The sequence below is a fragment of the Rhinoderma darwinii genome, chromosome 10 (genome assembly GCF_050947455.1).
Source record: "Rhinoderma darwinii isolate aRhiDar2 chromosome 10, aRhiDar2.hap1, whole genome shotgun sequence".
In the NCBI taxonomy this organism is placed as follows: Eukaryota; Metazoa; Chordata; class Amphibia; order Anura; family Rhinodermatidae; genus Rhinoderma; species Rhinoderma darwinii.
The window spans coordinates 14,404,835-14,418,035 of record NC_134696.1 but is presented as its reverse complement, the minus strand read 5'-3'; the positions used below and the strand labels follow the sequence as shown (position 1 = coordinate 14,418,035).

The 13,201-nt window shown below is 39.8% G+C and overlaps 1 protein-coding gene across 1 annotated transcript; it reads left to right on the top strand.

The window, feature by feature from the left end:
- The first annotated feature begins 329 nt into the window (after positions 1 to 329).
- On the top strand, positions 330 to 2,991 carry LOC142662476 (nicotinamide N-methyltransferase-like). The gene is made up of 3 exons (XM_075840683.1): positions 330 to 495; positions 2,005 to 2,212; positions 2,568 to 2,991. Exons 1-3 carry the CDS (start codon positions 342 to 344, stop codon positions 2,989 to 2,991), a joined length of 786 nt encoding a protein of 261 aa, XP_075696798.1. The 5' UTR covers positions 330 to 341.
- Positions 2,992 to 13,201: the final 10,210 nt, after the last annotated feature.

The window sequence follows — 13,201 nt, the reverse complement described above, 5'->3', positions numbered from 1 at the left end:
TGTGAGTATAGCACTACTATGCAGTAGCATGACAATATAGATAAGGAGACTCCATCCTCTCAGCTTGTTAGGGGACGGACAAAGAGACAATTTTATATTTTATTTTGTTTTTGTCTCATTGTTTCTTTAACAATAAAATAGTTTTTTTTTCTTTAAATATCATTAATTCTCTATGTGAATTTATTATAACACAGGTTCCCATGACCGGCTCATGAAGGTAATAAGTCATCATGTGATAAGTTATTCTCAGTAACACACTTTCTAAATTGAATCCTGGTGATTATATAAAGACCTTGTGCCCCGGTCTAGAGGTTGTCACCCCGTCTGTGATACAAGAGTAGATGATGGATTCCAGTCCCCATAAGCTCTATCATGTACATGACTTTGATTCCAGACAATATCTTGAGCATTACTATTCAGATAAATCTGACATGGTCTTTGGAGATGATACCTTGAAATTTATCATTGAAAATCTCAGACATGTTTTCGCAGTGGGTATGTATCCTGATTTTATTACTCCTAAGATACATTGATATGTATATTATTCTATTTTTAATTGGTTTTAAACAATTGTGAACAACTGATTACAAATTGAACAAACTTTTTTTTGGGGTGTGGGGGATCAGAGGGGGCGAAATACTGCCGCAGTCTTAGCTTCTGGAAAATCACAGGTAGTCGAGCGAAGTACCGGACATTGTATATGTTGAAGAATATCGGGTTTCAGGGTTTAGTAGTCACTGTTTTTTCTTCTCTAACTTCGAGAACCCTGGAAAACATTTTGGCGGATTATGAAGGGCATCCCCAAAATTCCAATTGTGGGTGCAATTACCTAAATCTGCTGTTATCAGACAATTTGTGGTTTATCATTTTGTGCTGCCATTATTTTCTGATTTCTTCTGATTTGTTCCAATTATTATTTTTTATAAACTCAATCCCGTTCTCTAGAATCTACAGTTCTATGATACATGACAGATATCCATACTTAAAAAAAACAACATATGCACCACCAATCATTTTCTGCTCAGTTTATAACGAATAGCAGAAATAATAATATGTTGTCATCATCCTCATATCTAGAGGATTTGTTATATTGAGATGGAGATATCACTTTCTTTGTCACATCACACTGAACATGAATGACAGCTCGGCAGACTTGTTGATTGGTAGATTCTGCACAGGGTCAGGTCCAGTCACATCACAAGAACACAAATACTAAAAGGGGAAAATAGTCATCATAGGTTAGATCAAGAATTTTATTTGGAAAAGTGCTAACAGAGGGAACAGCTATGTAGTATAGCAAGTAAAGGGTCTGGAAATCAGAAATCACAGGTGTCCTAAGTGAAGCTGTAGATCTGTGGATCTTTAATGAAACTGAAAGAACCAAAATGAAGCTCAAAAATCCTTAAAAAGTTGATTTAATTTTCTCTGAAATGTTTTCAAGACACTAATGTCCACTCCTAGGACATCTGAGCCTGCATTTATGGTTTTGTTGAAGACCCGAACCTATAGCTTCTTTTAGGACACATTATATGGTTTCTGTGTGTCCAGTGTGGTGCTTTAGAATATGCAAACCAGCATACATGGATACATGAGTTGCAGCCACAATATGTAAGCAGCTGCACCCTGGTTATTGAGGACATATATAGTGACCTATACACCACCCCATCAGGTGAGCATCTGTTCTTTAAAACTATATCAGTCCTCACCTTCTAAAAAAACATTGGTGTAGTTGACATACTGAATTATAACTTTATAACCGCTCGTCATGTTCTTATGAGATGTATTAGATTAATAACACCAAATCTAGCCCCATAGAACAATTGAGAACAATAATGTTTTATTATTTTTATTTTTTATTTTGAGGTATTGGAAACACAATGTACATAAACATATAACTATTTACATAGTTTACTAGAAATAATATAGACATATGTAATTGTTTATCCACACAATTTATGAAGATTTAACATATCTGATGTTTCAGTAATCACATTTTTTCTGCAGGTCATATTAATGGAGACATCTTGATTGACCTCAGTATTGGTTCCATTGTTCATCATCTATATTCAGCCTGTGAGTTTTTTGAAAACATCATCGTGCTGAAGGTCAATAACAGATGCATCATGGAGCTGAAGAGATGGGTGGACGACCGTACGGGAGCATTTTATTGGGGTCACACATCAACACTTCTACAAGAGAAAGAAGAAAACAGGTGACGTATTTGTCCAAATATCAAGAGAAAAACACTGTCATTGTGATTGTTGCTCCTTATACAACAGATATAAAGGCAGATGGGGCAAATATCCCAGAAAATGTTTATTCTGTTAATACTCGTCAGATGTAAATTTATTACCCTCTCAGTTCAATATTCTTATCCATAGGGGGCAGTATTATACAAGTTAAAGCTGGAAAGACACAGTATAAGCCTGACACTTGGTGTAATAGTTTTGCATTATTTCAAGCTTTACCTCTAGTATTGCAAGTCAATAGTCCAGTGCTAAGTCCTGAGCCACCATGATGATGTTGACTGTGAGACAATCACTTTCCTTGTCTTTTTTGTTTTCCAGTGATCAGTGTCAGGACCAGGAAGCAAAACTGAGATCAGCCATTCAACATATTGTGAAATACGACCTGGAGAAAGAGAATATGACAGAGCCGCTGGTCTTACCACCAGCCGATTGTGTTATCAGTGCTTGGCTCCTGGATTATATTAGCAAAGATCAAGATGATTACATCAGACATCTGAGGAAGTTCTCTAGGTTGATAAAACCTGGAGGACACATTATAATAATGGGTGGTTTAGATAAAACATATTTTACAGTTGGAAAAGACAAGTTCCATGCTTTCTCATATAATGAGGATTTTGTTAGGAAAGTTCTAGTTGGAGAAGGTTTTATCATTGATTACTGTAAGGTCAAGAAGAGAACGGCTGTGAGTGACCTTATTGACTATAAGGCCGTCATATTCATTGCAGCTCACAAGGAGAAGTAGGTTGAATATTACAAAGTCTACATGTCATTAGTTTATATGTTAAGTATAAAAATATATATGTATAATAACAAAAAGAAGTTCCTTAGTGCAATATAGAATAGCATAAAAATAATTGTTCGGTTCTTCTTGGGACTTTGCCTTGGACTGGTCCTAGATAATATTGCCGAGACCGAGTCTGATCATCTGGGACATCATGGGAGTCTGAAATCTTGGGATCGGTTGCTTTCTCACTGTTGTTCTGTTTTGTATCTGCTTTATATAAATAGTGTAATAAAGTGAAGCATAAAGCATTTAACTGTTTGTGTCCTTGACTTGGGGTGTGGGGAGGTTTCTACTCTATATATTTTACAGACCTTGATTCACGAGTAGAAACTTACAAGCTTTAAAGCAAAACAATATAATAATCCACGAGGGTTTTGCTTTATGATTTAATTTACTTAGAGATGTTTTAGGAATCCTGTTAATTTGCCTATTTAGAGTCTAGTACACAATATAATTGTCAACAAAATAATTTAAAAAAAAATAAAATTACCAATCCTGTAAATAGATGATAATTTATGATTCTGGAAAAACCACTTTAAGGCCTCATGCACACGACCGTAAAAACTCCCGTTATATAGACTTCTATTGGCCACGGGTACCTTCCCGTTTTCTTACGGGAAGGTGCCCGTGCCGTTGAAAAAGATAGAACATGTCCTATTTCAGGCCGTAAGAACGGCACGAACAGCCCATAGAAGTCTATGGAGCTCCCGTAATGACGGGTGGCTACATGTGTGCACCCGTCATTATGGCAGCGTTGCTAGGCGACGTCAGTAAATAGTCACTGTCCAGGGTGCTGAAAGAGTTAACTGATCGGCAGTAACTCTTTCAGCACCCTGGACAGTGAATTCCGATCAGAATATAGAGCAACCGGTAAAAAAAAAAAAAAAAAGACGTTCATACTTACCGAGAACTTCCTGCTTCCTCCAGTCCTTGGTGACGCGTCCCTCTCGACATCGGGCCCGACATCCCTGGATGACATTTCAGCCCATGTGACCGCTGCAGCCAATCACAGGCGAATCACAGGCTGCAGCCAATCACAGGTCAATCACAGGCTGCAACGGTCACATGGACTGCCGCGTCATCTAGGGAGGTCGGGCTGGATGTGAAGAGAGGGACGCGTCACCAAGACAACGGCCGGGTAAGTATGAATTTCTTTAACTTTTATTACAGAAAAGGCTGTCCCTTCTCTCTATCCTGCACTGATAGAGATAAGGGCTGCCAATTAGTGCAGTGCTATTTTGCAGCCAAAAACGTGCCCGTAAATACGGGTGGAATACGGGTGACACCGGACCCATATTTACGGGCACGGGTCTGTTAATACTGGTGCAAAACGGGTCGAATACGTGTGACACCGGATCCGTATTTACGGGTGGGAAAAAATACGGTCGTGTGCATGAGGCCTAAGGAGAATTGTAGCTGTGAAAAAGGAAAACGGATCTCTGAATTCTATAAAGATATAATATCAAATGATTGAGCACAGAACTTTGGACCGATTTAAATGAAAGAAAACAAAATGGTTCTAGAGTGGACGTTTACTTTAAAAATAATGGGGGGAATTTAACAAATACAATTTGTCAGTTTTCTAGCGTAAAAAAGTTGAAATTTGCATTAAAACTCAGTTTTGAGCGAAAAATGTGCGTATTGCGTTTTTACGCCACCTTTGCAATAAAAAAAATTAAAAAAAGGCAGAGTTTTGTGGAAAGGGGGTGGAGCCACCACCAACACATTTACTATAATTTACGCTAGAAACTAGCATGAATTATAGCGCAAATCTTCGCCTGCTCGTAGCTGGAAAAATTCCCTCATTTCCTATTTTATATTTTGCTGTTCCTTACACTTCTTTAAGGAGTTGTCGATAGACTTTATTAGGAAATACTAAGTTAATATAGTGAGGTCGCCTGTTCATAATCCTGTCCTGTCCTGCACTACACAGACAGCACATTGATATGAATGGGCACTGTGCAATGCTTAATTTCCCCTGTGGTGGCGCTGCAGGGAAATGAAACACTTGCTGCAGAGTATTTTCATAGATTACAGCTGATCACTGGGGTCTCAGGAGGCGGACACTTTGTGTTCTGTGTATTGTAAAGGGATTATTCTAACAAGTAGGGATTGTCCAAATAAGAGAACCCCTTTAAAGGACGGGTGTTGCGAAAAAAAATAATTTTTATATCAATTTGCTTTTAGTGTTTTATTTAAAAATGTTTGATTTATTTGTGTGTTTGTGTTTTATTTTTTTTATTTTTGAACTTTTTCTTGTCTATGGGGGCTGCCATTTTATTTTTCATCTCTGTATGTGTCGATTAACGACACATACAGACATGGAATACGGCACATACAGCCCCATAGTGAATGCGAACGGGACCCGTTCCATTCACTATGCTGTACGGCGTCTGTGTGGGAACGGCGCATGCGCCGCTCCCACACAGTCCAAATTGAAGGTCTTCGGCCGAGCGACGTCCAGCGCCATTTTCTTGTGGACCGGAAGCCGGAGCCGGACAGTAAGATTACTACTTCCGGTCGCGGATTCCAGACTTGTGTTCTAATGCAAGCACTTGGAGCGGATGGGGCAGACGGAGCGGACGGACCGGAGGGAGCGTCGGTGGCAGGAGCAGGTAAGTTATTTCTGTGTATGTACGTGTTTTAGTGTGTGATTACTACTGTATGTAAACCTACTACACTGTGTGTTAGCTCAAAAAATGGCGACACACAGTGTAGGAGGTTTGAACGTTCAATCCCCTCCTTTCTCTTGGCACTAGGCAGGATAAAGGAGGGGGGATTCTGTGAGCTCACTAGAGCGAGTGTGTATTCTCAAATTTTGCAGCATAAAGCAATGAGGTTGCTTTACCACATGCCAATGCTGCAATTTTAGGAATTGCTCCATCTAGTGACCAGCACTGGGAAATGTTATAAATTAGAATCTAATTTATAATATTTCCTGACTCGTGAACAAATTAAAGAAATTAGAACAATGTTTAACCATTTATACACTAACTGTTTAACTAAAAAAAAAAAAAAACATTTTCTAGCGACACATTCCTTTTAATATATACAGCCTGCACAAAACCATAATTTAAATAGAATAATATTTTGCTATGAATTTCTTGCAAAGCAATTGGATAATTTGTTGTTACAGCCGCTTTGTTTTTGGAACACTTCCTTGTACTGATAATAGTGTCGGGAACTCGTGTGATCATCTGGGACATCATGGGGTATTATGAGGCTTCTGGATATTTGCATTATATCAACATTGTTATAAAGATAAACATATAACATATAACTGTGGCTTTCCTTGAGGAGATCCTTGTTACTTGCCTGCTCCTTATCATAGATATTAAGAATCTTAATTTATGATTCTTTAAAAGGAATAGACAAAAAAATATTAGTAACACTCTTCATCCTTAAGCTGGCCATAAACTTGAGATGATTTTCGGCCGACATCTTTTCCTCCCGACTCCCCTATACACGTGCATGTACATGTAACAGACAGAAGTGAGAAAGTCGCAGCCACATTCCTCTGGCAGCGGTTTATCTATTTGGAAATGAAAGGATCAGATATGTTTAAATTCATCATGCCCAACCGTTCTCTCCACCGACATCTACCATCGGGGGATGCTACCGTACACATAAGATAGTCAACATACATCTAATGTGTATGGCCGACCTTAGGGCTCATACACAAGAGCATTTTATGTTTTGTACAGAGCTGTAATAGACCTTATATAGAGGTACATGGGGTCTCTACTGCACCTTTGTTTCATCTGATGAAATTTGGAGGTTGTATGGAGATATATAGAAAACATTTTTTAAGTAATTCACGCCCATTTACAGGTCTGGCCCACTTTACAAGACTTTCCTCACCCATTCAGTTCTAAATACCTGCCTTGTATCCTTTTATTTATAAAAACGAATGCAGAGAAAATATAAATCAGTTGACCATAGCAACCAACCGGGTCACAGCTGTACTTTTCCAGGGCAGTGATAGGTAAAATCTAAATGTTGCTATAGGCAACTGCTGCACCAGAACCAAGGTTAGTACATATATACAGCACCAGAACAGAGCTCAATACATATAAAGAGCACCAAAACCAAGCTCAGTACATATATATGTAGTACGCAGCCAGCACAGGTTAAGCGGGGCAGGCTCAATATGGTTGCTGGAAATACGTCTTAACAGGGCTTTAGTCCTGGTTAACGGGCCTACTGTAACTCTCCCACTTTTCCTTGGGCTAAACGCACACTAGTGATGAGGGGGATTTTGCACTAAGGATGAGAGGACAGCAGTCTCTAGTTCTCCCCCAGGACACTCTCGGTATCTACTACTGTCCTGTTGGTGTGTGAGGTCTCCTTGATGTTTAAGCGCAAATTAAAGACAGGAGGCTGTAATAAAGTGGAACAATTAACTCACGGTTTATTTATTTTTCTGTAACTTGTCGAACGCTTCCAATTTGGAGGCACTCAGTTCTTATAATAAACAGTTCTATATAAATGGGCTTGTAATTCTGGAGCTGAAATTGGGTTTTACTAAGTGTAAAATAGTATACACAAAAAACAATGTGATAGTTGCGAAAAAAAAGATAAGCGCGGCCGGAAGCCTAAGTCCTAATCATACATAAAGACGACCTGGAAGTTGTCAAAAATTACTAAGTAAGGCCCAAAGTTTCTGACTTAGACCTGACTATGACACCCAAATAAAATGTGTCCTCACAGAAGTCTATTCTGTTCTCCTCAAAGAACAGCACATATTGTGCTCCATCCATACTTTGTCAAATGCCTACAACTTCTCCTCAGATCAATCTCTAGGTCATACTACTTACAAATTGTGAGGAACCCTTCACTCCTGCTCCAACCTCTGATGGTAAGGCCCATGTATTCAAAGATACAATTACATTTACATTTAAAGTGACAGTATGCAGAAAGCACAAGTTCATTATAAAAACCATAAAACATTGTAAAACACATTATACTTGCAATGAATACTTAGTAGTGTTTTGTGGGACACTACATATACAGTGTTAGAACCAAGCTCAGTACATATATACAGCACCAGAAGCAAGCTCAGTACATATATAAAGCACCAGAACAAATCTCATTATATAAATAGTGCATCAGAACAGAGCTCAGTACATATACACAGCACCAGCACAAATAAAGCTCAGTACAGAGATAATTTGTAAAGTCAGGTTAGCCTTAACCATAATTTGTACAAAGTGAAACTACAGTTTCCTGCATGGGCTTAACAATTTTAAAAATTGAATATGCCCCCTGAAGGTAGTGCCACACATTGTGCCCCCTGGAAATACAGCACCATACACGCAGTGCCCCTGATGAAAGAGCCTGACTCTGTGCCTCCTAAAAGTGGAGTGCCGCACACTGTGAACAATGAAGATAAAGCACCATACACACAGTGCCCCCTTAAGATAGTGCCACATACTGTGCCCCCTGCAAATAGTGCCACCCAATTAGTACTTCCTGAAAATACAGCACCACATACACAGTGCCCCCGAAAGATATAGCCTGACTGTGGCCCCTAAAAATGAAGTGCAACATTATGTGCCCTCTGAAAGTAAAGCACCACACAATGCCATCTAAAGATGAAGTGCCACAGAAATAGTGCCCTTAAAACAAGTAAAACAAATGTGTCTCTGCTTCCTTACTGTCATACAGTGATGCAGACCTGGCCTCTTCTAGTCAAACAAAACGATGCAGAAACGGCATCAGCGACACAAATAATTTATCACGACATCTGTATTATAAACAAATCAGGGATCTGCTCCTGAGAAAGTGAGCCAGGGCTGTTTAATTGGAATCCTTCTACTCCCCGATTCTGCAAACCAGCTGTCATTTTAAAAACCGGTTAGGGAGAACCGGGACGAACCTAAACCTGTAGGTAAGGCTTTGGATGTTGTTTTTCTAGATTTTTTTAAAGCATTTGATGCAGTTCTATCTAAATGGATAGAAAGATACATAAAATAAGAAAGCTGGGACAGATGGAAAATATGTGTATTTAGGTTAATATATGGGAAGGTCAGGAGCAAAGAGTGGTTATTTGTAAACTATACTTAGATTGAGTCAAGATTAATAATGCATACCTACCAACTGTACCATTTTTCACGGTATTGTCCAACGAAACAGAACTCAAAAGGAGAAGAGCTTATTCAAAGGATACAAAAAATTGCCATTTCTAGAAGGTTTTGTGGGCATTTCAGGGCAGAGCAGGGGTGGAGCTTAAAATATCCCACATAAAGTAAATCAATTATTTGGAGTAATGTTTTTTGTTTTTTTTACAAGGGTTGGTAATAGGGACTATATTTTTTAGTATGTTTATAAGGCATCTTGTAGATAACATACAGAGTAAAATTTCAATATCTGCAGATGATACTCACCCAGGGAACTTATAGAGAATTTTATTAATTCATCTGTGTACAGTACACTATATATTCATCCCTTAGCACTATGGTTTTGAAACGGGGTGCACCAATATCCCAAGAAGGTTGTCCAGTCAAAAACATGGGAGCGAAACAGGAGTATGCTCACTAAAAAGACAGGAAGTCTGAGTATGAGAGATGGTGAAGTGCTCCAATAGGAAACCCAGAGAACTACCAGGCTGTTGAGGCAGCTAGATGGGTAACAGAAGTCGTAGTAGTGGAAGGAGTGTCATGGAGACGAGTTCTGATCTGGAACACCCCAACAAATTTGCCAAGTTGGCGAATGTCGGGGACCTCAGGTCAGGGGTAGCACTCCTACAGCTAGACCCCTCCTCTAGGAACCAGGGGAATTTATGCTCCGCTAAGGAGGGGAATGGGAGCATAAGAAAGTCTAAACAGGTCCTGGTAGTGGGAGACTCTATTATTAGGGGAACCGATAGGGCAATCTGTCACAAAGACCGGGAATGCCGAACAGTATGCTGTCTTCCAGGTGCTCGGATACGGCATATCGCGGATCGGGTTGACAGATTATTGGAAGAGGCTGGTGAAGACCCAGCGGTCATGGTGCACATTGGCACAAATTACAAAGTTAGAGGTAGGTGGAGGGTCCTAAAGGGGATTCTGTATAAATTGTTTTAGTGGGGAGGAAGGATTTGACTGTATGGCCTCATGCACACTTCCGTCGGCCGTTGTACTGACGCTAATGACGGTTCCGTAAATCACGGACCTCACACGGATGGCTTCCGTGTGCAGTCCGTTGTTTCACAGACCAAATCAATGCAAAGGCCGAGACTGTTCCATCAAAAACGGACAGGTGTAGGACCTGCCCTATTTTTGATGGAACGGTGGCACTGTTCCGTTAAAACAACAGAAGTGTGCATGACCCCATTGAAATGAATGTCTCGGGGTGCTATCAGTTCAAACAATGGATAGCACCATGACGAAGAAAACTGAAGTGGGCATGAGGCCTAAGGCCTAAAACACACATCCGTTGCCATTTATACGGCGGCATATCACGGATCTGCGAAACAAGGACCGCACATAGAGCTAAACTGCTTGTAAAATGTACAAATAGCTTTATGCTTCAGTTACATTAAAATAAGAGTAAAAAAAAAAAGTTACACCTCATTGATTGGTTGAGAAAGCAAACATGGTGAGTGGGAAGGAGAAGTCGGGAAAGAGTTGGGGGGGGGGGGGAGGGCGCCAAGATGAATCTTTGCCCCAGGTGCAGGAGGACCTAGCTACGCCTCTGGGAGGACAGCATAGCTAGTGAGTTGGGGGCAGAGAAATGAAAATGGAAGTGGAATAGAGGAATGGGTTAGAACAGTTTATCGGAATAAGAAGAAAAGTGTTACAAAGAAACATATAAAGTGCATGTATACTAATGCCAGAAGCCTCAATAACAAGACTAATAAATTAGAGTTGATAATGCTGGAGGAGAAATGTGACATAGTGGGGATAAGTGAGACAAGGCTGGATGATGGCTTTGACTGGGCTGTTAATTTGCAGGGTTACAGTCTGTTTAGAAATGATCATACTATTAAGAGAGGGGGAGGGGTTTGCTTATATGTAAAACCCTGGCTAAAACCCAACCTGGGTGATGATGTCTATGAGGGAAATGATCATGTGGAGACCCTATGAGTGGAAATAAAGGGAGGGAGAAAGAATAATAAAATGCTGATAGGGTTTTTTTGTAAGGCTCCAAATATAATGGAAGAAGCAGGGAATCAACTAATAAAGCAAATAGATGAGGCAGCAATCCATAATGAAGTCATTATTATGGGAAACTTGAACTACCCTGACATAAACTGGGAAGCAGAAACCTGCAGGTCCTACAAAGGAAACAAGTTTATGACAATAATTAAGGACAATTACCTTTCAAAACTGGTGCAAGATCAAACAAGCGGGGGGGGGGGGGGGACACTTTTAACCCTAAAAATGCCGGCCAGGATATCAAAATTCTCACAGGACAGAATAGAACATCGGCTAGGTGTTTCCAGAGTACGGCACTACACCTCCAAAATCAATATTGGTACAAAAATATAAACTCCAAAATATCATATATACAATATAATATATTAAATAGCAAATATATTATATACAGGAGATCCAAACAAGATTAACTGTATAAAGTCTAAACACAAACAGTGTTAAAACACCACATGACCTCAAAACAAGTTTACAATCACGTGTGATACAAATACAATGGGTAAATAGTACTACAACGAGGACAATATATCGACTGAAAAGACACCCATAGTTGTACACATCACTTGCATAAGTCAAAATAAAAATATCTCCAAGGAGAAAAGAGGTACAACGTGTAGTCACCTATGAATAACGTTCTGCAAGGTACAAGAATCTCATCTATTCAATGCAGGGTCATAGAGAGCAGGATCCACAAATTAGGTAAAATAAGCCCCAAGTTGGTGATTACATGAAAGTGTCTTACCCATTGGTGTGGTGAAGATGTGCCAAAGAAGCGCCCCGTCACGCGTTTCGCGTAAATAATTTTATCAAGAGATACCAATGAAGTGTTCATATCAGGTATAAATACCGGACTGACCATATCAGATGACCGTTTCCGGATCAATGACAACCCGGTCAACGGCGCACGCAAAAACAGCTTCTCAGACCGTCAGACGCTACTGCTCATCCGCGGCCCACCGGACGTCACGGAGGGAACAGCGCATATGCAGAACGCTACTAAAGACGGCCAGTGCATGAACTATGCAAGACAGGTCCCGACGCATGTGTAAACCCCGGGAAATTTATAGGTAAAGAGAAAATTAGAAAAAAGTGCATATATATATATATATATATTTATGTACCTCCCTTCAAAAAGATGGGAGGGGGAATTTTGTAACATAGCTCTTTCCTCCGTGAGTGTTAAAAGAAATTGAAAAATTAAAGTAAAATCAAAAAATGTATTAAACTGCGAGAGCCAAGATTGATCTCGCATCCTCAAATCCATACTAGGCCCGGAGCTAGAAGCTGTGAAAAACACAGAAAGCAATATCATAAACATATGTCTCACAGGACAATCCATCTTATCTCTGACCACAAATGAAGAGCTTCAGAAACATAGACGGGTAGGTTATACAGGCCAAAACAACGTAGAACCCATATATCCTCGCAGACACAGGGAGAAACAAGCAGCAAGACCCAAAGTCACTCCTCCATATCAAAAAGGAAAAGACCTAAGAACAATTTGGAGGTAATCAATTTATCCTCGCATTCCCTCTCTGACACGCAGTGTGATATAAGGGGTTAACTTTTTCTCCGAGTAACCCTTTCAATTTCTTTACGGCAATGAAATACCTATGCCTTTTCTCCCACAAACTGATTTTGAACAGACTGCACAATAGGGGAGAAGTAGATGTGGATTAAACAGTAAGGTGGAAAAAGAAGTCTTGAAGGCCCTTGAAGACTTATTACAGGAACAGGTCTCTACCGAACAAGGTAGGTTCCCAACATCAGTTATACCCAGATCAACAAAGTTCTCTCCCTTATCTGTATGCCCACAAGTAGAGATCTTTACTAAAATGGTGGTGCATGATTGTAAAGAATTTCCACCAATAAACATTTTGATAACTTAACATTGGTATAAAGTGTGGCCCTGAAGAACTACAATTATATGCTAATGTAGTCTATAAAACTGTAGACAAGGGTGGGAATGTCGTGATTTGGCCGACTGATAAATATGAAGTGGAATTTCTCTTTTTCTGCATTTTCTGCAT

Coding starts and splice junctions, on each gene's coding strand:
- LOC142662476 (XM_075840683.1), top strand. CDS start 342: ATGATGGATTCCAGTCCCCATAAGCTCTATCATGTACATGACTTTGAT. Junction 496..2,004: donor CAGACATGTTTTCGCAGTGG/GTATGTATCCTG, acceptor TTTTTTCTGCAG/GTCATATTAATGGAGACATC. Junction 2,213..2,567: donor CAAGAGAAAGAAGAAAACAG/GTGACGTATTTG, acceptor TTTGTTTTCCAG/TGATCAGTGTCAGGACCAGG.